Source organism: Anneissia japonica, unplaced genomic scaffold (genome assembly GCF_011630105.1).
Source record: "Anneissia japonica isolate Jap-2015-1 unplaced genomic scaffold, ASM1163010v1 scaffold4031_len268452_cov156, whole genome shotgun sequence".
In the NCBI taxonomy this organism is placed as follows: domain Eukaryota; kingdom Metazoa; phylum Echinodermata; class Crinoidea; order Comatulida; family Comatulidae; genus Anneissia; species Anneissia japonica.
In genome coordinates, this window is record NW_022716874.1 from 41,551 (window position 1) to 66,973 (window position 25,423).

General features: G+C 33.6%; 1 protein-coding gene across 4 annotated transcripts in view; it reads left to right on the plus strand.

The window, feature by feature from the left end:
- The first annotated feature begins 162 nt into the window (after window positions 1–162).
- Window positions 163–25,423, plus strand: part of LOC117110011 (golgin subfamily A member 6-like protein 22) — a 54,970-nt gene continuing 29,709 nt past the window's right edge. Inside the window, exons 1-7 of one of the 4 annotated variants that reach the window (XM_033252553.1) lie at window positions 163–407; window positions 7,964–8,094; window positions 19,445–19,698; window positions 20,244–20,502; window positions 21,946–22,138; window positions 23,329–23,334; window positions 24,561–24,643. In XM_033252553.1, coding sequence (XP_033108444.1) covers window positions 8,048–8,094; window positions 19,445–19,698; window positions 20,244–20,502; window positions 21,946–22,138; window positions 23,329–23,334; window positions 24,561–24,643 — 842 coding nt within the window. In that variant the 5' untranslated portion in view covers window positions 163–407; window positions 7,964–8,047. The remainder of the gene's footprint in view (window positions 408–7,963; window positions 8,095–19,444; window positions 19,699–20,243; window positions 20,503–21,945; window positions 22,139–23,328; window positions 23,335–24,560; window positions 24,644–25,423) is intronic. The other 3 variants (XM_033252554.1, XM_033252556.1, XM_033252555.1) reach the window with 3 other exon arrangements.

The window sequence follows — 25,423 nt, forward strand, 5'->3', positions numbered from 1 at the left end:
AATCTTTATTTATCATGCGATTTAAATACAATTTTATAACTTATCAGTTTTTTATTAACAAATTAAATTTTTATAATTTAAAGTTATAATATTTTTTATAATATAGTAATAATTTTAGTTAACATTGACGTTAATTAAAAAAAAATTATTTCAATGCAATAATTTGAAACCATGGTCACTTCAAGCGGAGTGGTGATTTTGCACAGTAGCTAGGCTCTTACACGAGTCGGAGATAAAATTAAAGCGGAAGGCATCATTTCGCTACTGTCGGCGTAACGGTGCTGATCTCAACAGGGGAAGGCCGAGTTGATCCTGTTTATATTGGCTTTATTAACAACTTAGTGCGTTACATTTAGGCCTACTGCCAAGAATGTCTTAAATGGTATGGATAGACGACATCACAACAGGTAAGAACAACCACACAAATAATTTCTAATTTGATTCATGGCTTCCTTTCTTAAGTTTTTGATTTGAGATGATGGATTATTGATATACTGTAGGCCAGACCTAGCCTAGGCCCTTGGCCCTAAACCAGCATGGGGCTGGGGCTACCTAGGCTAGCCTATATAGTAGAGAGGCCTAGTAGTAGTAGAGTAGGCGAGGCCCTAGCCTTTTTAACTTGAGTTAAATTAATGAATCCGGGTCGTTTCGGACCGTGTCGCTTTATCCGATGTCGAATTGGCCCTGCCCGGGTCGTTTTAGACTTTCTAGGTAAGTACTAAGCCTAAGGATGCCGAATCTACTCATGAAGGCCCAAGCGATGTGCAATTTACTCCTTAGAAAATAAGACCAAATTGTGGTAATATATTTAATCATCAGCGTTTTGAGTTTACGGCCTCTAGGCCAAGCCTAGTCCACCCCCTCAATGCTTCATGTTAATGCCTGTAAAACTTATTTTTTTCTTAAAAATAAAAAGACAAAAGACTACCGTAAAATTACAGTAGAAACCCTGGGCTGGTTTTTTTTTTTTTTTCGACCACTTGATGGATTTTTTTTTAGAGTACTTTTGCTAAATAAAGTGGGGGGAGAGGCTTCTTTTCAAAATGAATGCTGTAAATATTTGGAATTGCTAATGTAAAAAAGTGTACATTTTTCAAACATGGAATTCAACTCAAAATTATTCAAGGTTTTACTATATTTCAATAAAAGGGAACAAGTCTAAATTGAAAAGATCTCTTTTATCCCTTAAAAAAAATTAAATAAAAACGATATGGAAAAGCATTAAATTATACCTTTAAATGTATCTCATTTACGGAAAAAAGGATAAGGAAAAAATAGACAAAAAGCTCCAGAAATATTTATTTATTTAGTCTTTCTTTCAAGTTAGCACTGTCAGTGACGCAGCACTGACTGGTTTCATGCAAAAAAAAATGCAAATCAGAATATATATCAAATGAACTTAAATTAAAAGGGGGGAAAACCCTTAACTACAAAGAACTATTTAAATTTGAATGAAGGCAAGAGAACAGAACTTTGTAATGAAAGTGAATACAAATATTAAGGGATTTTATTAAGTTTTTAAAATGTAGTCAGTTGAATATCATTAAAGTTTGATCTAATGTGGTTTGAAGCTTCCGTATCTTAGTTGTACGGTATAAGAATGTTCTCTTGCCTTAGCTCCATTTCTGCTCTATTAAGTCTCTTTATTAACTTTTGACTGCCAGATCTTTTTTAAGGTTCCTTCCCGTGTGCCAAAACAAATGTACATGCAAACATACCTTTTTGAAATTTTATCTAGTCATACTATATCATCAAAATGATGTGTCTAATAAATTGGCGGGAAAATATTAGGAGGCGAATAAAGTCATCAGCGGCACTTTTTATTACCTATGGCAAGTGCGAGTTATCTTGTCTGCTTTTTGCATGGGTTGATATATGTTCAAAAGGCGCCCCCTACTTGTGCCGCTCGAGTGTATTACTGGCAGCTAACACAACAAACATACATACGTCATTTGTATGTTATCGTCTAGGTGTATCTTCCCAGAAGTTCAAGCCGTTGAGGCTGTGATTCTACTACGTATTACAAAGAAGTTACTAGAATGTTACCCAATTTTATACTTGCCCCTGGCGCCCTCAACAACACCTTGTGGGCGAGTATACTCGTCGCTGGCAGCCAATGTGGTAGTATTATAATTTCCCGTTTATATATATATATATTTGAAAGGCAAATGCGGAAAACCCATAAAACAGCAAACGGCCATATAATGCAAAACAATTTAAAATTAAAATTAAAACGGAACAGTAGAGAAAATCCGATCAGAATGACAAAATAAACGAAGCATCCACTGGAAGGAATCCCAATATCTGCACACGGATCCGTTTCGGCCTTCCAGGCCTCATCAGTGCAGCTAGGGTACAGACCCAAACGAAACGTTCGACTAGCTTAGGTAGGGCCCAAACTAGTCCCACGACCACTAATGATTATATATATATATAAGTCCTAGTTCTTATATATAATAAGTTAACTTATATATATAAGTCCTTCCACTGAGGAAGGTCTAGTGTTGTCCAAAAGCTCTGGTTCTATTTCTAGCTGTTAACATTTAGCATACATTTTAGTTTTTGCTTATCAATTTCCTGACCTAGATACAGTCTTATTTGTCTATATGCTCGAATTGGAACGTATGATGTAATATAAGGAACATTTCATTGAAAGAGATACTCAACACGATTTCGTGATGTCCCTATTTGCTGCATAGCATTGTGGTGTATATACAAGTAATAAAATAAATAATTCGAACACTGTATACAAATATTTGATTGTATATTTTAATATAAAAAAATGGAAAATGGTTGTGTAATAACAGTCATAAAGTAAATTTGGGGTGATTCCTCTCAGGAACTAGGACTTAAATATAAGCCAAAAAATATTTACTTCCATCTGCATAACAAAGGTTTGTTATGCAGAAAAAGTCTTTTATTATGTCATCAATGGGAGTTCTAATTTCAACTGATAGAATAATTCTGCTGTACCTATTTTTGAGAATGTGGAGCTCATTTAAGTACAAGTTGTAAATAATGTTTGAATGAACAGATCGTCATTAAAAACAATTCCATTGTGCGCACGTCATGGCGTGTATTTTCCGTAGAATTGTGTCATCCAGTGACCGCCGGACACGGTAAACTGCCTCAGCTGACTTAAATTTTCACTAATAAAATATTATTATTATTATACAGGTCTCCACTTTTTGGAAAAGACTTTTCATAGTCTGTAGCAGCTTTGGTCTCTAATTAGAATAATCAAAGATAAAAGAAATTTTTTAATTGGGGACCACAGAAAAGTGGTCTTTAATTGGAGGTGGTCTTTAATAGAGGGGAACTATTTATTATTATTATTATTATTATTATTATTATTATTATTATTTATTATTATTTATTATTAATTATTATTGTTATTATTGTTATTATTATTATTATTATTATTATTATTATTATTATTGTTATTATTATTATTATTATTATTATTAAATAATGTGAACATCGAACACAAAGGCTAGTTTTGTTTTCATGGATGTGAATACAAATATAAATCAATATCTAGAAGAAAGTGTAATGTTACCACCAAGTTATATAGCGATGTAACCAAATCAGATTTCTGAGGAATATAATAAACTCACCCAAGGGAAATGGACTTGTTTGAAAAAGGCCACAAACAAGCCAGATTCAAGCCAGCCAGATTGGATGGTTACAATAAATCTATTTTGATTAAGCCTTGAAGTAAAAAAAATAGTATTGTTTATGGTAAATTGACGTCAGCTTTCTCAGATAAAGTCGCAATTAACAGTCTTTTGTAATGAAATCTGATCCACACAGGCCAAAGTAGACGAGTATGAAAATTGAATAGTATGCTATTAATAGCGAATGCGAATCATTGCGAAGCTGAAAGCCACGAACACATGCCGCACAAAATTTACTCGGATGAGTTTACACTGGCAAAACAGCTAGCCTGGCTTCTCTTCTCTCTCACATTGGCAAGCAAAACAAACGTGCCAGAAAATGCATATGGCTATACATTAATAATTTGCCTTGAAAAAATGAACTTAGGAAAAAAATGAAAGAACACAGATATGAGAATGTTCTGTTTTTTTTTTGTTTTTATGTGGCTTTCAATCTGGGAACAGATTCAATCTTGTCATTTTAAGAGAAATATTTTATTTAAAGTTTGTAATTTGATTGATCTGTTATCTCTATTCTACTTGGCATCCAAGCAATAGATTTTAAAATTGGTTTCATACTGTAGTTGGCCTATAAATGCAACATGGTTTATTTGAGAATATACTGTAGTGTCTTGTGTATTTTTTTCAACTTGGCCGTAAGCTAGAAGGTAGAGATGTTTTTTAGTGATGAGAATAAAATCATGGTGTTTTATAGATTTGAAACTATGGAGTAGTTCTTTAAAACTATATATGTGGTAGAAAGAAAAATTCTTTTATTTGTGAAAATGGATTTTTTGCAGTGGCCTACAGTACTGTATACTCATTATAATCAACCATAAAACAGGCTATTAAAGTTGGAAAACGAGCTTAATTGATCGAGACCACATTGTCTGTTTCAACATTATTCCTTTTAAATAGGATTTTAAAGAATGTTTTTTTTTACCAAGTAATTGTGTGCATCTCCTGTGTTAACCACCGGTTTCTGGACAAAACGGCAATAAACCAAAACGGCAATAAGTCAAAATGGCAATGAACAAAACAGCGAAAAACCAAAACAGCAACACTTCTTGAACAGAACGGCAATAGACCAAAACGGCAATAAGTCAAAACGGCAAGACCAAAACGATCCTAAACAATTTATGTCATAAAAGTAAAAACGCAAAAAAATTTAACTAATTATAAACATGAAAGTATATTACGATTAAATACAGTACAAATGAGGCCAAATAGCAACAGCAATAATATCATTAACAATAATAATATTAATAATAATAATAATAATAATAATAATAATAATAATAATAATAATAATAATAAAAATATACAAATTCAATATTAAGATTGGGGTGGGGGAACAATATAAAAGCATTAAAAAATTTAAACAATTAAAACTTTCAAATACAGACAAAATGAGGCTAAATAATTTATGTCATAAAAGTAAAAAAATGTGAAATAATAATAATAAACATTAAAAGTGGGGAAAAGAGCCCATGGCAATATTCGATTTGCCTATCGGGACAATTTAAAAATGATTTAGAAAATTATAACTGCGGCCTGCGCCTAGTCTTGACATTGATTTCGCTCCTTTGCCATTGTGGTTTATGCCATTTTGGTACTTGTTTTGGTCTTTTGCCGTTTTGGTACTTGTCATTGCCATTTTGGTATGCTGTTTTGAACTGCTACCTAACCAACACTTTAACATACCAACAACTATGGTATATCTTTGTACCAGGACTTAGTAATATTTGACTACTTTTGAATGCCTTTCTACTTCTAAATTTTCTCAGCTCATGTACAATGATATTCTAAAAGAATATAACAACTCAACACAAACAATTATACTATAAATACTGTAAAGCCTAAAGTTATTTTTCTGATTTTAAAATTTGAAATATTAAAAAAAAATTTTCTAATTTTTTTAAACATGTGCAAAAAAAATACCATTAATGTTTTTTTGGCCTATATGATAGCTAGAGCACACGATTTTGTTGGGTTTCTCCCAATTATTTTATTAATGGGGAAACAATATAAAGGCAGTAAAAAATTTAAACAAATAAAACTTTCAAATACAGACAAAATGAGGCTAAATAATTTATGTCATACCATACCACATGACCAGGTCTAAGGACATACTTAAGGTACCCAAACCCAGTACAGAATATAAGAAAAGAAGTTTTTCCTATCAGGGAGCCATTGTCTGGAATAACCTAAACCTCAATATGAGAATGGCCTCAAATGTTCAAACTTTAAAAAAACTATTAACAAATAATTGAAAGTTACTTGCATAAGATAATACAGTAATTGTTTTATTTTGGTTTCTTTTACTTCTTTATTTCTGTTTGTCTTGTAAATGTTTTTGTAATTTAAATTTCGTTATTATGTACTTCAGAAACGGCCTTGTGAAAAACACATTTAATTTGTGATCAAGTTTTCCGTTTTCAAATAAAGTCATTATTATTATTATTACCAACCCGATTTTTAAACTAGTTTGTACCTTAGGCAGGAAGTTTTTACCAAGAGCTGTTAATTAAATTAACAACTCCCTATCTTCAGATTATACGCATTTTAAAGGAACAAAAGATTTTCAAAACCATGACAAATCTCTCATACACAATTTCACGGTTTTCACAATCATCGTTTTGTCACGAAAAATTAAGGCACATGAAAATAATGGGCTTTGCAGTACAGTTACTGTATAAGAAACAATTAAATGAGCACAGTACAATACCAACACTGAAACACTTTTAAACTAATCTTCATAAAACGAAACCATTAATCGTCTGCTTTGTTACCATGGCAATTTTCTCAATGTACAACACATAACAATGGTGTCCTTGACAGATAATAATAATAATAATAATAATATTGGATATTTATAAGGTGCCGGTATCCGCATGTTGCATTCATTGTGCATAATGTAGTGCATGTTCTACAATAGAGCTGCTTATTGTCACAATAAAGTGTGAAATCTTTTAGGTAAGAGATTAATGTCACCAGGAACCTGTCCTCTTAACCCACTGGTTATAGTATACCCATAGAGAAAATATTCTATTTTCTCTATGGTATACTACTCCCTCTGGTAAAATATACTGGATCGGCATCTGTGTTTTGTTGTTGTTTTTTTTTTCATATAATGTACTTTACTGTATTTGGTTGTATCATCTTTCTTGTTGAAATTTTTATCCAATTTTTTCATTTTTATTGTATTTTAATTTTTTAATTTTACTTGCATTGTATTGAGGGTCCCAATATACTGATCTGGTTCATCTAAATTGACCACCCCCATTAAATGTGGCAAAGACAAGCCAAACCAGTCACCCGTCACAAATCGTGTTTCAGAGGAAATGGCCAAAACATGCTGGAATGTCAAATTTTTAAAAATCTATTTTATTGCACTAAACTAACCTTTATATATCTACACATCATTTTATGCTCTTATTTTCCCCATTTTCAATGTTAAAACAATACTTTTTAAGGATTAAAAGATAGTTTCTGCATGAGAAATGCCTAAAATCTTAAAACTTTGACGGCTAATTTCTCATATATTGTTCTTTAAACAGCTGTGTGGTTAAATGCTTGTAACTTCATAAGGAAATGTCCAATTTGAATGATTTTTTAAACCATTTTATAGCTATTATTTTACTCTCTAACACTGTATTAATAACTCAAAATCGATTTTTGCGACAAGTGACTGGTTTGGCTTGTCTTTGCCACAAATGTTGAAATAATTACATAATTATTTGGTCAATTTGTTCTTCAGCAATTCATGGTACTATTGAAGTTGAATTAAAGTTGAATGCAACATACAGTACTGCAATATGTTGCTACATTTTACAGATTAAATATTATTTGTCCTGAATGTCACAGATACACCTGCTTACAGTAGTGCCATGCTTTGTCATTTTTTTTCCTTCAGCAATTTTGTTTGTTTTTATAAGGACAGCACCGGTTCTCAAACTGAGTTGAGACACTTCTCTTGCCAAGAAGACATAAGAACTATGGATAAGATTGATAAGTTGTACTTTTTCACCTCACCTTAAAAAACACAAGGCCAAAAATATTACACCTTTTTTAAAATCTTATTTCAAAAAAAGTGAATGTCGATAGCACAAAAAAATTTAGCAAAAATGGAACCGGGGATTGGTAATCTAATTCATCACCTCACTTTACTTTCCTTTCCTGTTGCGACGTTGAGTGATCTCTAAATGTGGGATCTGAAAACCAGTCACCACCTGAAAAAGTTTAAGAACCAGGGTATGAGTAACACTTGCCTGTAACCCTCTTTGTCTGCATGTTTTTTGATTCAGACTTGGCTTGTGATTTAAATGTTGCCACTCTAAACACGCTTGCTACAGTGCACATACGTATCGCTTGATTTTAACCAGCCTAACATGTGGCCTTACGGGGGTGGTGTTGGAGGTGGATTCGACAGTCACAGGTGAGTAATGCTGAAGCACTAACAGCTTAGACAAAAATTAAATGAATCACCAGATCACAGTAATCATAGGCTTGGTTTCAATCATACGTACCTTCTTAATTTTAAATATCCAGTGTACTCGTACCTGTAATTGGCTGTATTTGTATAGCAAACTCAATAATGACTGCTGGGTGCTCAAGATTGACAACCTTCAGAGTAGCATTTCTGATGTTTTGGCATTGACCTAAATTACCTTTTAGGCCTCATTCATACCGAATCTGAAATTTTTCATCAGAAGGCTTAAGAAACTGATCAGAAAATTCAATCAGCGTGTAAAATTATGGACGCTGGCATTGAGCTCGTTGGAATCGTGGTCTAAACTTTCATTTGGATCCGATGTGAATACTTATGCTATTAGCTGTAGGGCAACCTCATACGCCCCTCAGAAAAGAACAGTAAATACTGTAGTATAGTAAAGTAAAACTGCAACACAATCACAATTTTATTTATTTATTTATTTTTATTTTCTATTCACATTTCCAATCAAATTGAATCTTTAAAACCACAAGAAAATGCTTTTGTCACAGCCAGCTTTGTGGAAGCGGTTTGGCGCAGCGGGAACGGTTTATATTCCCAACCTCGAGGTCGGGGTTTCAGTCCCTCACTGTGCACCTCGCTTGTGTCCTCGACCAAGGCACTTTGTCTGCATTGCTTCTCTCCACCCAGGAGTATAAATGGGTACCTGGTGGGGTTGCCTGCTACTGCACCAATATGTGGCAAAAACAAGCCAAACCAGTCACTCGTCGCAAATTGTGTTTCAGAGATAATGGCCAAACACACTGGAATGTCAAAAGTTTTGAAATCTATTTTATTGCACTATAACTAACCTCTATATATCTATACATCATGCTATGTTATTTTCCCCCTTTTCAATGATGGCGAAAATAAAGATTTTTTAACGATTTGGTGATGGTTTCTGCCCTATAGAAATGCCCAAAATCGTAAACTTTGAAGGCTGCTTTCTCAAAAATTTGTTCTTTGAAAAGATGTATGTTTAAACTCCTGTAACTTCATAAGATTTAAACGATTCTTTTACCATTTTCTAGCTATCATTTTACTGTTTGACTCTGTATTAATAACTAAAAATTAATTTTTAAAAGTAAATTATGTACTAAGAAGTTCAAAAAAATTCAAAAAGCGCTAGAAATTCCCTGACCAAGAGCCCTGACCGAAAAGGGCCTGCATTTACTTTGGCCCCACCATGATCGGCAAATGGTTAGACATTGCATCATATCAGTGCCCCTCCCCACTTAATCCATTATCCCCATCAGTCTCCCCCCTTCCTATGTCAATAGTCTACTCCACTAGATACAATGATCTACGGTCAGAAAAAGCCAGACTCTCCTTAACAATGCTAGATCAAGTAGATGTTGTTTCTATTAACAAACTTTTTCTAAAAATCGGCCGGATTCAAAATCTTTGGCAGGCCGGATTCAGCACGCAGACCGGGGGTTGAATACCAGCCCGGGGCTCTAGAATGTGTTAAGCTCTATTCACACTATCAAACCATGTGACAAATATTAGGCATTGCATTGGGTGTAATATGACATCATCATGCCTATATATGGGCACATCACACAAACTTGTCCCACAAAAATTTTGTAGTGTGGACTAAGCTAAGCCGCTGATTTAAAGGAGGAATTTTTTCTGGCTGGCATCAAAGTCAAGCTTTCAGTATTTTGGAAGTTTTTTCATGACTGTAACTGTCAGGTTTGCTGGGTATGGTATCTTAGCAACTTCTGGTTTTTTTGTTTTTTTGTTTTACTTTGACTTGGTGGGGACAAAACTCTGTATTAGGCCAAATAAAAAAAATTATTGTGTTGGCAAAATGTTTAAAATTGAGAGTCGGCATTTTAGTTTTTTTTAATTTGTTTTTTTTACATCGAAAAATATTTTTTTAATGAGCTAAAAAGGCTGGAATAGGCCTATCTTGCAACGGTAGGCAATGCAACAGTGTTCTTCAATCTAAATTAAAACATTTTTTTTTTGTATTTTTGTTTTGTTAAAAATAAAAAAAACTTTTCCTACCGACCTACACATTTTTTTTTATTTTTCCAAAACGTGGACAACACAAGAATTTCTTTTTATTACAAAAAGAATTAGTCTCTTATTGCCCCATGCCTGCATTTAATCATAAATGTGCAAATGGCAATTTACTTGAACCAAAGCCACTTTTAAGAGTGTTATATTAAAAAAAATACTTTAGTTATTTAATCAACCAATAGTGAATAAAAACATCAAATACAGGGTTGTAATTATGGTATAAAAAATATGCAAATATAATATCAATATGTAAGAAAAATAATATAATTTTAATAGTATATTAACAAATTAGACAGAGGAACCTGAAATTGAAGACTACAAATTTGTAATTTTGGAAAACTTTGAACTAAAATGTGGCAAAGACAAGCCAAACCAGTCACTCGTCGCAAAAATTGATTTTGAGTTATTAATACAGTGTTAGAGAGTAAAATAATAGCTATAAAATGGTAAAAAAAATCATTCTAATCGGACATTTCCTTATGAAGTTACAAGCGTTTAAAAAACAATATATGAGAGATTAGCCGTCAAAGTTTATGATTTCAGGCATTTCTCATGCAGAAACTATCTTAAGTCCTTAAAAAGTATTGTTTTAATTTGAAAATGGGGAAAATAACAGCATAGGATGATGTGTAGATATATAAAGTTTAGTTTAGTGCAATAAAATAGATTTTTTAAAATTTGACATTCTAGCATGTTTTGGCTATTTTCTCTGAAACAGGATTTGCGACGAGTGACTGGTTTGGCTTGTCTTTGCCACAAATCATAAATGGCAGAAATACAAACAAAAGTATCTACTGTATATTGCAAACTTCGACAAGCAAGTTTCTTCTAAAATTCTATATTAATCAAGGTATATTCCTCCAGTTACAAAACATAGATAATGTAATATTGTCGGCATTCAGTACACTAATTTGTTCTGTTCTTTAGCATAAAGTGTGACTATGTGTACCTTTTTTGATTAGTAACGTGTTACCATTGTTTAATATGTATTGTAAGTGCTTTTAGGCCAGACAATGGAGGGTTAGTTAGTTTTCATGGCATCACCTTGACAACCCTTAGTCTATGACATGCATTTCGCAAACTTAACTTGTAAAATAATAATTGAATAAAGGTTTAATTTGGCTTTTGTGTCAAGCTTAATTTTCCATATTCATATGTGATTATCATCACTCAGTGATGAACTACAGTAAATACATTAAATAGGATTCTTTCAGTGGCCATTCACAATAGTTCCGCTAACCCATTGCTCCTTGGATATTGTTGCTTAAAGCAGGGATGTAGTTTATGGTGTGCAGAGGTGGGTGGGGCACCCAGCCTTGTAGTCTAAAGCTAATTTCATGGCCTTCCACCCACCGTTATTACCCCAATTTTCCATCCTTAAAATCCACTCTTATTATTTAGAGTTTATTGTTATCACTTTACCCACCCTGAAATTGTCTATCAACCACCCTTAGTTTTCTCCAGCTACAATACCCTGAAAGGTCCCACAAAACAACAGCATTCGTAGGGGATTGTCTCCCGGTGTACTGCCCAATCACCACCACAAGACCCCACTGGAAATAAGTCTTCTTCTAGACTTTCGTGGGCTATCCTTGGTGTTTACACCGAATAAATCCAATCCAATCTAATCCAATCCACAAACATGTGCGTTTTGGACCATGTGTGTTTGTGGGACAAATGCATATTTTTTAGGCCCTGTTTTCAATGGTATATCTATGGGGAAGGGTACAGTAGGAGCGCACCCCAACCCCCATCTCCCTACTACAAAAGCTTGTGCCATCCTTTCCCCTACCTTCAGTGATTACAAAAATGTAAGTTGAAAAAGATATACAGCTGTATATCCTGAGCTAATGCATAAAAACCTCCTTTTCTTAAGCCCTCTCCCATCGAATTTTATTTGATGAATACCTGACATGCCTAAATATGGTCATGATGACATCACATCATGACCATATATAGGCACATCATGACTATATATGGGCATATAAGTTTTTTTTTAAAGAAAATTTGATAATCTGGACAGAGCTTTGACACGACTATTTGTCGGGTGTTAATACTGTTTGTTGTGTAGCAATCGGCCGTTTATTTTTTGGCGCTGCCATTTCCCATTAAATATCAGGAGCCAGACCTAATAACATTGTATTGTTGTATACATTGTATTATATTACCAAGGTACATGCTGATTACCTAGGCACTTTACTTGATTGCCGTCATTTAACGTGTTGTATGGTATAAGCGTATCATTTACGAGTATTTTTAATGCGTGGTTCATGCGTCATTACATTCTAAAGAGAGTGTACGGAGGCTGATTTTTTAATATGTCTCTCTGTCCAATATTGGTTATTTTGCCTTAATTCTTTGGCTGCTTTTTGCTCTTTGTTTTTAAAATATTTTTGGCATTCAAATTTAATTTCAATTCATTGTATGGAACTGCTTATTATTAACTTTTTACTATACTTTGTTTTTATGACAAGTGCCAAATAAGTAAAACCAAATAAAAAGTAAATAACATACAACAAACTCTGTATTAATGAATGTACAATGTAGAACAGGTTTAGGCGAACAAGTAAGTCTTTAAGTGATTGTTATTGGAAATGACAAAATTATTCAATGCAAGAACCTTGTAAGAGAAAATTATCAACAGCAACAACTATCAGTAGATTCCCCGTCGATTTATAATCAAGCGGTAGTTCTTCTAATTAATAAAGAATAATAAAATTAATAAACATCATTGGCGTATCTGTATCTAGGGGAGGGCGGGGGTGCACCCCAAAAAAAACTCCCCTCCCCTCCCCCCAGTCGCTTCCTGAAAATCACGGTCAAGTAGTTATAAATCACCTAAAATCACCATATTTTGCGATTAGCAACCCTCAATTGATCGTCGAGCCCTCCCACTTCTCCTTCGCGCTGCCCCTCCCAATAATCCTCCCTAATTCAAGACTTCTAGATACACCACTGATAAACATAGGGCCTCCTATGACAAAAGCCTAGAACTTTCTTAAACATCGTGTGCTCATTTTTGAAAGACAATTCAATCTTCCTATTCAAAGCCGAAGTTTGCTGGTCCCAATCTAGGCCATTTTAGGTCTGGCTTTAAAGGCTTCTACGAATGGATGACTTGTTGTGGAGCAGGAAATCAACTTGCCCCTCCCCAGTACCGCCTGATTATAAATCGACGGGAAATCTAATTATAGCAACAGCAATTATCTTAAATAATTATAGTTCCATAACTATTTAAATAATTTCATCTGGTTTGCCTATTGTAGCTGTTGAACGGTTTTATCAATAGTAAACCAAGCACAATTTAACAATATTTTGTTTTAAGTTTATGTTTATGTTGGAAAAAAATTTCATGTAAACTTTCATACCATAAAGAGAAATTTGTACTTGAACTTATGGTCATGATGACATCACATCGTGACCATATTTAGGCTCATCATGACTTTATATGAGCATACAACCATTTTTTGTTGAAGAATATGTGCTTGTGTTACATAACTTAAGCCAGAATTTTTAAGCAATTGAAACAATGAAATTAGAGAGTGCAGTACTATATATAGCTCAATATTGATTACTTCCAAATATACTGAATTGATTGTATATAATGCTATGAAAAGTAATGACAACACCTCTGCTATAATAATTATAGTAGTTTAGACACTCTTAATTTAAATTTATGTATCTAAAGCATATAGGAGCAGCAGACAAAACTAGATTCAAATGAATAAGAAAAATACAAGTGGCGGTGCTGGAAAGGTCATAGAAGATGCAGGCTCTCTCCCAAGATTATATCATGTGATTGTGTAAAGGAAGTGATCCCTCCTATGTACAGTTCATTATCGGATTGATATGTATGCTTTATATGTAGGCACATACAGTATTCAAAGATGTCATGGTTTCGAGTATGATAGTGTTTTTTTTTGTTTTTTTTTTCAGTTTTCTCATAGGCAAGTATAATGAGGCTAATTTAAAAAAAAAAAGGAATCAAAATCATCCTTTTATCAATTTCTAATTCATTCTCTACAAATTCAGAATGTTTTTACTATTACCGTACAAAGCAATGACTAACTAAGGGCAGTTTCACCACAAATGTTGGTAACCAGTTTTCGATGAGGGTGGGGGAGGGGTTCCTGTGAGAGCTAGGTCTAGTGGGTATCTAGGTGCCCTAGTGAAGCCTACATGTACAGTAGGAGGAAGCTCTTGTGGGGAAGCAATCTTGAACAGTATGATGATCATCGTTATGATAGATGAAAGGAATGTTTTGTATATCAGAGAGAGGGTTTGCTCAATAATGAACCCCTTCCCTCCACTTGGTATAGGTCTGACATGCAATAAAATACAGTGCTAAGAAATATAGAATAGCAACATTGTACACTACATGCTTATTAATACTCTCAAAAGTTCATAAAACATACTAATTGTAATGAAATAAAGATACATAAATCTCATATTGTGAAATTATCATAGGCCTACTATATTATTTTGAGATATTAACTACAATTTTTTTAAATAAAAATGTTTAAAAATGGATATTTTTTTACAGTAATTATCATGGTACAATTAGTAGTGTTAGTTTTACCCGGCATAAGTTCATTCATGCGTTCACTAGTTTAATCAATATCTGATCAAATATTTTGCTATTAACATGTGCATGAGTGCCAATGATTTCAAACAATGCTGGTTGCTTTGTAATATGCTGTTGCTAAGCAACATAGCAACCAAACAATTGGCCAGATACTTTACATCGTTTCACCAGGTCTATTCCAAGATGAAATACATCTCCTGGTATAATTTCTGTTGCTAATTTATGCTTATAGGTATAAACACAACGATGAGGAGCTCTCTTTTGCAGTAACAAATGTGGTAGGTATTTAAAAGCTATAAATTATGCAAAAGGTTGGCGTATTGACAGAAACAGTTTTTTTAATGGACGTTTATAATGTTGATGCTGAATACACGATTCTGTTGCTCATACACGTTTAGTACGTTACTACGGCTACTGCGACTATAATTAGCCTAGCATAGTTTTATAGCACAATGGTCTTTGTATAGTTAATTACTTGTATTCTCGTTTCACTGTGCCAATATCGCAGTACTATTCTTAAACTAAATTTTTATATGCAGTTAAATTATATTTTATTGATATTATCCTACTCATTTTAAAAGCTAATTCATTCTTTTTTTATGCAGATGCAGTAATGACTGGTAGATAAAATATCTTAACTATTGTACATTTTTTCCCTTTCTGTTGTTATGCATAGGTGTGGATATGTGCATGTGCATATCTTTTTCCTTTCTGTTTTTATGCATACTGTAGGTGTGGATATGTGCGTGTGCATATCTTTTTCCATCTTTGTTTCAACACTATTCATGGTTTATGCATTTCAAAAGAAATTAGAATTTAATATCTTTATTTTTCATCAATACATGTACACACAACGGCCTACATAAGTGTATGTGTCATGATGATGATAATGATGATGACATGTATACTTTGTAGGCCATAGTACAGGAGTTTTTAACTGGCGGCCCGCGGCCAGTGAGTTCGTGCCGAAAATAATTCGTAAGACTTGGGCCTAGATTTCATAAAAACTTAAGAACTATCCCAGCAAAGAAAAGAAATCATTGGTATGGCAACTTTCAACCTCAACCTTTCTAGCTGGGCCTAGCGCGATAACATGGCGGCGCTCTGCTGCGTGCAATGTGTAGTTCCTGGTTAAGATGCCCTGTAGCCTATGAGTGTCTATCGGCTTATTTTTTTTTTTTTATTCCTAATTTGGGAATAGAGACATCCCCTTGGATGCCGCCAAAGAACGTATCTTGCCCTAGCCCTTCAAAATTTATTAAGTGAGCAATTTTTACCCCTATTGCGGTATAGTTGAGAACCCCTGCCATAGTATATGTTACACATATATTGCGAAAACCTACAGGCCGGGTTTGTTGCTGTAGTGACCTGAGTGTGTAGAATTCCTATAATGTAAGACAGACAGAATGTAAATAACAACTTAATATAAAGATCAGATTGTTATGAACAAACATGTGAAGTATCATGAATTATATTTGTCCAGAATTTTCAAATTTTCTCGAAGAAACTGGTCCTAATCATTGAGATTTATTCGAGAAATGTTAGGCTTAGGCCCCTGCATATCTACGCAGGGAGAACGCTAGGTTAAGTAAATGAACAATCTTTTGAACATTTGTAGTGCCGTTTCTTGCCAGTTATTTCTCACGTTAATGATGGGCAGTTGTTTTCGCAACCATAACATTACCATTCCCTTAGCTATACCCACTGTACGTCCCATGACCGGCTGTAAACAAACCTCGCGGAATGTGTCTATTGTTTGTATCTTGATTCAGGATATTAATACCTTAAAATCTTAAAAGTGATACCAGCCAATCTGTTTTAAGTTCCCTTAACTAGAGAAAATTCACTGTCAGATGGAATTACTTTTAAATGTTTAGAGAGATACAGAGCCTAAGGCGTAACATTTCTCGAAACATATTTGGGCCCAGTATCTTTTGAAGCAAATTAGCAAACTATGTTTGCAATATTCTTACTCAATTTCCAGTCAATTTGGAAATAAAGTTTCACCCCTATTAAAGGGGACACTTTTATTTTTTATTATATCAAAACTTACTACAGTAGTCAAAATTAAAAAAAAAAATTTAAATTGATATTTTGACACCTTTTTAGCAATAAACTTAACATCAAACCAGAATTTTTTCCATCCTTAGAATGGGCATTGGATGCCATGTGTTACTTTGTGTTAATAAAATCTTGTCAATTCTGACCATTAACCATGGAGATTTCTTGTTTTGTGTATTTTGATGTAGGATTCTAATTTATCCAGACAGCCTACACCCTGATTTTTAAGTTGGTAACATCAAAATAATATTCTATCTTGTGCATCCAATAGAAAACTCAATATTTAAAAAAGGAATATTTGGTCATTAACATTGCACTCCATTAAAGAAACAATATCTGGAACATACACAAATTTTGTATTTAATTAAGTCTAAAAAGTAGTGTATGAAGGTTTTTGCATGCCCACTCCCGCTTTGATGAGTTTGTTTATCAAGGAAAATATTTTAAATTAAATGAGACAGCACAGTATAGTGTGTCTTTAGAGTTGGCTGGTAGACAACATTGAACTGATATTTCAATCCAACTGACATGAAATACTATTTACCAAATGGAAATCATTATCAAATTACAAAATATAACTCAATTAATCAGTTTGTTTCAATAAGGTAATTACATTACGTTATTTAAGTTGTTTAACTATACTGAGTTACTGGTATAATTTGTAGATTAGCATATTCAAATTTCTCTAGTTTGTCAGTTTCTCAAATTTTCTATCAAGAAGATGATGCATTGTATTATCTATTACATATTTTTTGAGGAAAAAATATTTCTCTTTGTCGAAATACTGTATGAATGGCTACCAGCCTACTGATAGTTAATTCTGTATTAGATTAACGACCTAAAAACTAGCATTTTAAAAATCAATCTTTATCTGTTTTTTATGGATCTTAAATTATGGCAAAATTTCAGAAATTTAATTTCAGCAAAAATTCATAATTTGTGAGTCGTGTTGTAGATCAATTTGGTTCATGATAGTCAAGAAAATGGCATTTCTGATGTTTTTAATAGTGTGTTTGACACCTGCCTACATTTTGTTCATTTTGATGCGGAGTGGTCGCCGATGTCAATCACTAGTGACCGGGAGGGATAGAATCTACACATATTAGTTTTTATTCCTCCGCCATTAGGGAATTGAACAAGTCACAACAAGTTTAAAATTTCCATATTTTATGTTTGTTTGATGTTTGTTCAAAGGAGCTTTCTTTGTTTTTGTAGGTAGCTTTGATAAGTAGGGTAAGAATGTTTTGATCTATAGTTTATTCACAGCTATGTCACCTACTAGAGGCAAAGTTTTATGGGTTAAACACTTAAAATTTTTCATTCCTGATGATGATATAATTAATGTCAAAATATTGAATCCCTACACAATGGCGTGTACTGTATATCGATACTTGGAGTATGTATTATACTATCTTATATGAGATTAATCAGTGGCTGTGGCAGCTCTAGGATGTATTTTCTGGGGGGACAGAGCTGTCCAAAAGGGGGAACTTGGGTCTGCAGGCTCGAGCTGGGGGAAGTTTTTGAGAGCGTGTTCCTGCTCCCAAATGAGATTTTTTAAGAATAGGAATCTCTGGGCGGCCAGAAATGACACTCTCTGATTGTGACAGACATATTTTTATATATTTTTTAGTCCGACTGCCCGACGAGCTCTGTCAGATTGGGGGGGGGCGGTGCTTGACCTGTCCTGTGGGGGGCTTGAGCCCCTGCTGCCCCCAAAGTGACAGACTACTCAAAGTGACAGAAAATGTATTTTTCGAGAATTCCAAAGCCACTAAAGACCTATCGTGTTCGTATTCCATTTGTGCTTGTTTAATCTTTTTTTTTCTACTGAAAATCAAGGGAAATTGTTCTTATTTTCTTTAATCAGATTACTGAGATTAGGATTAAAAACCTACTGCTTAACAAATCATTCATTAAGCGTCAAAAAACAGTTCCTCTCGGCATAAGCATGATTCCATTTTTTATGGGCTTTGTTTCTACTGCCACAGGAAACCTTTTTTTCTCTTACTACTTAAGTTTATCTTGAAGGTCCTTCTCATATCATGGAGGAAATATATTTCCTCCATGCTCATATTAAACTTGGGTCTAAATAGATTATCACAAGCTGCAATCAGCTATCAACATTCAACAAAGCAAAAAGTAATTAGTTTGTCAAAAAAAAAAAATAAATAAAACAGTACCAGTATTTTACAGTATTTTCTCTTAATAGGCATGTCATAATTGAGTTGAGTTTATGTTTATGCAGTATAAAGCACTTCCTGAGAAATGAGTATCCCTATGTTATTCCTTCTGTGATGATTGCTGTGAAGTATTAAATCTGTCCAAACAATTAGCTTTTCTTTGACAAAAAACTGTCATATGTCTATATATAGTCATGATGTGCCTATATATGGTCATGATGTGATGTCATCATGACCATAAAAAACTGTTGTATGCCCATATATAGTCATGATGTGCCTATATATGGTCATGATGTGATGTCGTCATGGCCATATTAAGGCATGTCACATGTGTTTGTCAAATAAAATTTGATGGTCTAGACAAGGCTTTAAATCGTAGAGCCATCAAAACATTTCTCAAACTCATTTAATAATAGCTGAAATTTTATTTCAATTTTAGGCAGAGCCAAATTCAGAACAGGTTCCAGCCACTGCCATCGATTCAAGGAGGTCACGCACCACAAACAGGTTTTGAGAAAGCGCTAGTGCCAGTAGGCACAGGTCGACTCAAGCCCCAAATGTCTCACATAGCTAATGGCGGGCCGATGATGTTAAATGATGTCGGCGACGCAAAGGTCCGCCAGTTTGACAACCGACTCAGCGTGGCTGAGCAGTCGAACAGGGCACTTCTGGAAGAGGTTGTTCGTCTTCAAGGTAAGCTAATTGGTTTGTTTAATCTTTGCGAATACTGTGTTGTCTTTTAGATTAATCAGACCTCGGAGTGCAGATGAATGCTGTTCTGTCCGCGTTTCTCCCTGAGTCCTATCTATCCCATTTACTTCCTTATTACCCTTCTTTTTCTATAGCAATTTAGATGTTACTCATGCTCCTGCATGTAGACGATGTTGAATGGTTCTACGCTTGTACTTAGTCAACCTAATTCATCAAAATATATACGTATCAAGATTGATATTTTTAAATAATGGAAACATGAAGTTTGTCTAGGTTTTGTAGGAAATATCAAGTATAAAATTGACTCAAACTAATGACTATCATGCACAAAATACCAATGTAGATAAATCATAGGCAACATGCACATTTTTGGCAGTTAGTTGAATAAACACATCTATTTGAGCACCTACCACCGCAGTACAAATGCCTGTTTGTTATAGTTTTAAATTTTTGCATAAAGCATTTGCTCATTTGTATGTCAAAAAGAAAAAGAAAATAAAAATATATTTATCTTGCACTTATTACAGGAGAGCTCAAACAGGCTCATCGTAAAACAGAAGACATGCTGGCCGTAGAGAGGCAAGCAAGACAGCAGTTAACGGAAAACATTCGGGCCAGTAATGATCTGATTGGACAGTTAGGAGCAAGGTTAAAGAGGGCTGAGGAGAAGGTTGCCGAAGAGAGGTCGGCAGTGGGGGCGCTAGTCAATCATACAAAACAAGTTGAGCAAGCTGTGCTTGGTAGTCAGCAGGAGTTGGTCGCAAAACGTGACCACCAAATGACGAAGTATGTTATGGTATTTTATTTTTTTGCATGATATCCATCAGTTCATTAATCAGTCAATCAAATAATCAATCTACCCATCTATCAATCAATTAATCAGTCAATCAATCAATCAGTCAATTAGTCAATCAATTAGTTAATCCATCAATCAGTCAATTAGTCAATCAATCAATCAATCAATCTATCAATCAAACTGTCAAATTTGTCAGTATTAGTGGAGTAAAGTATTCAAGCCATAGCTTGAATGAAGACGCTTGCCTTTAAACACATGGTGGTGGTGTACCTTTCAATCCACAATCTTAGCCTCATAACAAGAGTTTGTATCATCATGTATGTGTGTGTATTATCAGGGGAGGTTCTAGAATTTTTCAGCATAGATAAGTGAATAGTGCTTATTTCAATACTGACCTTGCTCCCTACTGGATCTGCACCTGACTAGGAAAGGATTCCCACTTGTTGTTATATAGCAATTGCATTTCAGGCTCTTAATCTTAAAGCTGGGGCTCCAAATGTTATCAATGCATTTCACTGATTTCCTTGAACACATTGACCTACATTGGTGTCTCTCCACCTGGATAAATGATTGTTAAATGCAGCCTGAGTGGATCGTCATTGGAAACGATTCATTGCAAGTGTGTGCCTTGCTTTAATATAAAAAAACGTGTAGTGGCTCCTTCAGTTGCACCCTACATAAGTTATATAAATGGCTATTAGTGCGGCCGTCCTGAGGCAAAACAACGTAACTGACATTTTTGTCGATTTTCAGATAATATCATTTGGGAGTATATTAAAACACTTCTGAATTACCTGTGAAAATTTTGGGTTTCAACAACGAGTGGTTTTGGAAATAGCACCACCTATCTTTAAGCACAAAACTTAAAATCTAGTGATTTCTGTGGTAAAACAATGTAACTACCAGATTTAATCTGGCAAAACAACGTATCTTAGATGAAGATACGTTGTTTTGCCTCGAATTGGAATTAAAAAATTATTTTGAGCTAATGGAGTTTGGTACAGCAAAATCACAGTTTACGTATCAATAATCTTAACAACAACGTATGCACAAGCCAGATAATTCATATAATTGCCCAGACGTGATAAATTTGTAAAATATGTTGCACTTGTGACAATACTGTGCCTTACTTGTTTCTGAGGTAAAACAATGTATCTGCGAATATTGTTTAACTTTGCAATAAACCAACGGTTGTAGTGAAAATTTTATATTCTGTATAATCATAATTTCTATAGATATATAGTCATGCAAAATTTCAGAAGGGTACAAGAATTTATTTGCCAAGTTGCAAACATGCAAACTTTAACTCTATTTTTCTAAAAAAGGGGAAATTTCAAGGTAATACATTGTTTTGCAATGGAACGACCGTATGTATGGATGTTTTTTAATATTCTAGTCATTTTAACTTTTAAGCGTCTTTTCACATTGTATAGATTTCATGAGCTTCGGAACGATGTAGATGAAGCAAATCGAATGCGAGAGCAGTTAGAACGGGCAATGACTTCAATGGTTGATGAAATACGTCAATTAAAATCCAAAGCCGACTCTCAGAGTTTAGAATTTAGCAGCGTAATGCATGAAGTTAAGGAGCGCTCTAAGCGACTTGAAGAAGACAGTAGACAAGCTGTAAGTTTTTTGTTATACCTTATATTAGTATGTATATATTCATTATCGTCTTATGAATCTTTACTATAATTGTCATTATTCGGTTTAAAGGCGGTTTGGCGCAGTGTGAAAGGTTTGGTTTCCCAACCTTGAGGTCGGGGTTTCAATCTCTCACTGTGCATTTCGCTTGTGTCCTTGAGCAAGGCACTTTATCTGCATTGCTTCTCTCCACCCAGGAATATAAATGGGGTACCTGGTGGGGTTGCTTGCTCCTGCGCTGAATACAGTAGCAACACTAAGTATGTGGATCCAATGACCAGGGACAGAAGCGCTTCGTATCAGCAGAGAAAGGCGCTATATAAATATATGAATATGAATGAATATATTATCCGCATCTAAATCATCATAATTATGCTCTTCTCGTAAATCTTGTCTGTCATCATCCTTTCCTCATCATCTTCGTTGCCACTGCCAGACCTGAAATAGCTTTTAGTCCAATTAAACTATGTATTTTGGATGTAAAGCTAAGCTTATCTCACCCTTGCAACACGACTCAACTCAGCTAACATCAGCTGACTTAAATTAGTTGCCGGTAGCACTCATTTCGAATTTTACTTGCAATTACACAACTACCTTGAGCAGTTATGTCGCTTTGTCAGTTGTGCATCGCAGAAAATCAAAACAACAGCAACTGAGAGCATGTCACCTCAAATTGTGCAACTCACATTTGCTCGCCAGTTGCTGGCATGTTGTTAAAGGTCAGTTGATGTCATTTGACTTGAGTTGAGTTGTAAGGGTGACATAAGCCTAGCTTAAAATAACAGTACATTGTTTCATTATACTATACTCGGTGAAGAAATAAGTATTGTGATAGATTGGAAGTCATTTCGAGCTTCCTCTAATATTTCCCATTACAGTACAGAGCACCGCCATTTTTCAAACAAGTTCTTAAACTTACAACAATTAAACCAATATTATGTTAATACACTGTGATACAATAATAACACAAATAGATAAAATAATATAAATGCAACACAATATTATATGTTATGTTGCATGCAGTGTATGACTGGTGCATCACTTTTGCTATTCTATTTAATATTGAATCGTCAGTTATTTGAATACGAATAACAAATATTACTATAATTCATGTTTTTGAATTTTATGTCTTTCCTTCCTTTTATTACCTCATAATTGCATCACCATGGAAGCAGAGGGTAAGTATAACAGTTAAAGGGTTTTTACTTGTGCAATTATTGTAATGCAATTTAAGGTTGTTTTTTTAAAGCTTAATTCTATGAACAATAACATTTTTCCTTGGGAGATGGGTAAAGCATCCCACAGTGAAAATAAACCACTTGATGAGTTTCTTATGCCAGCTGATAAATAGTAAATTGTTCCTGAGGCTATGAGGTTCTCTGAATCTCCCTTCAATTAATGTATACTATAGGCTTATGCCCAATTATATTAAACCTAATATAAATATTATGGTTGCAAATTTGAATATATTTGCATATTTATAATTCGGTATACAGACTCTACTTTTGCTTTTTTTACAAGAACATTTTTTTATTACAGAGTTTAAAAATAAAGGAAGAATAATTGATCAATTAATTTATATTCTTTTTGTATTAATAGTCACTATACAATTAAATAAATAATGTATAGATCATGCATAGATTACAATTTTATTATAGTATGTAAAGAAGATTTTGTGGGTCAATTTTAAAATTATCCATATTGGTATAAATATGATTTTCATTATGATTTCAACAATGATTTCCAAAAAATGTAAAAAATGATAGAAACAAAAGTACAATGATTAGGAATTAAACATTATTATATCTCCTTCATGTAGCTCTATGTTATATTTTTATTATATATGATAAATATATATATATATATTTTACGTGATATTTCAAAGTATAAAAAGGAGCATTCAGCAGATGAGAAGGTGGGATTGCTCCGAGACCAGTTCAGTATAGGGTAAGGGTCATCCCTGTTTGAAATGTCATGACCTTTGCTTTTTATTTTTTTTTAGTTGTTTGGCTTTTGTATTGTGTCTGTGAATAATCATGCAACGTTTAACATGACTTTAAATATCTCCTGATGACCCTTAAGAATCGAAAAACAATAGTTAGGGGTCACATGTTTACCCAGGAAGTCACATGACATCCAGAGTCACTTTATCTCTTTTTTATAATTGACCTTTAAACTTAACATGATGATTCTAAAAGGTCATATTCATGATTGGTATGAAAACCCAAAATATGGCTTTTTGAATGTAAAAAAGACCTTGGATTATTTGTTTGCTTTTCATTGTTAGAAGATACAAGAAAGTCAACTTTATTGTCAAAAAATAAATTCTGAGATATTTTTGTATATAACATAGAATCGTTTTAAATGTGATAAACTAACAAAATGTTGTTGCTACTGATGTTAGATGGAAAATCAACGCAAATACCATGACAACCATCACTTGGCTGAGCAAGCTACCTCTGTTCTGAGAACACAATTGGATGCCAGGTATAAAATTCCCTCCACCACAACTCTACTACAACTTTTTTTTACTTTATCAATTTACAGAAAGTTAATTTCTTGTTTTTTTTTTTCTAAAATAATATGAATGTTTTTAGAATCATTATTATAATAGTCATAATATAATAATTAATCTTGCATATTTTTTTGTAAATTGATATTTTTTTCACATGTTTTATGAACAAAAAATAAACCATGAACAAAACTAGAATAAAGCCATCTAAAGACTGCAATAAAATACTGACTATCAGGTTGTCACCATCTTTATGTTACGTTTACAGTACTTTAATATCTTTAGTAAAACATCATAACATTTATAATAATAGTACAATAAATGTAGTGTAATTATTTTGATTCAAATCTAGTTCTAGAAGAATCAGTAATAAAAATACCCGAAATATAACCTTGAAAAGATTGCCAAAAGGACACTAATTCTGTCATTCATCATTATTCATTTGTATTTCGTGCATTAACCAATTTAAAACATAATAACAACATTAGAAATAACAATATATGGCACACTTCAATTCAAATTTATTACTAGATACAAGTACAATGCAGCTTTCACAAACACTGCCAATATATACACCAGCTATCATCATCATTGCATTAACTAATCCACAACATAATTATCAATAATAATAATAATAATGGTATAATTCACTTTAAATGTATTATTAGAAACACAAGTAGTAAATATCCACAGCCTCCCAAAGGTTGCCAATGAATATAGTAACTACCAAGAATTCATCATCATTTTTGTTTTGC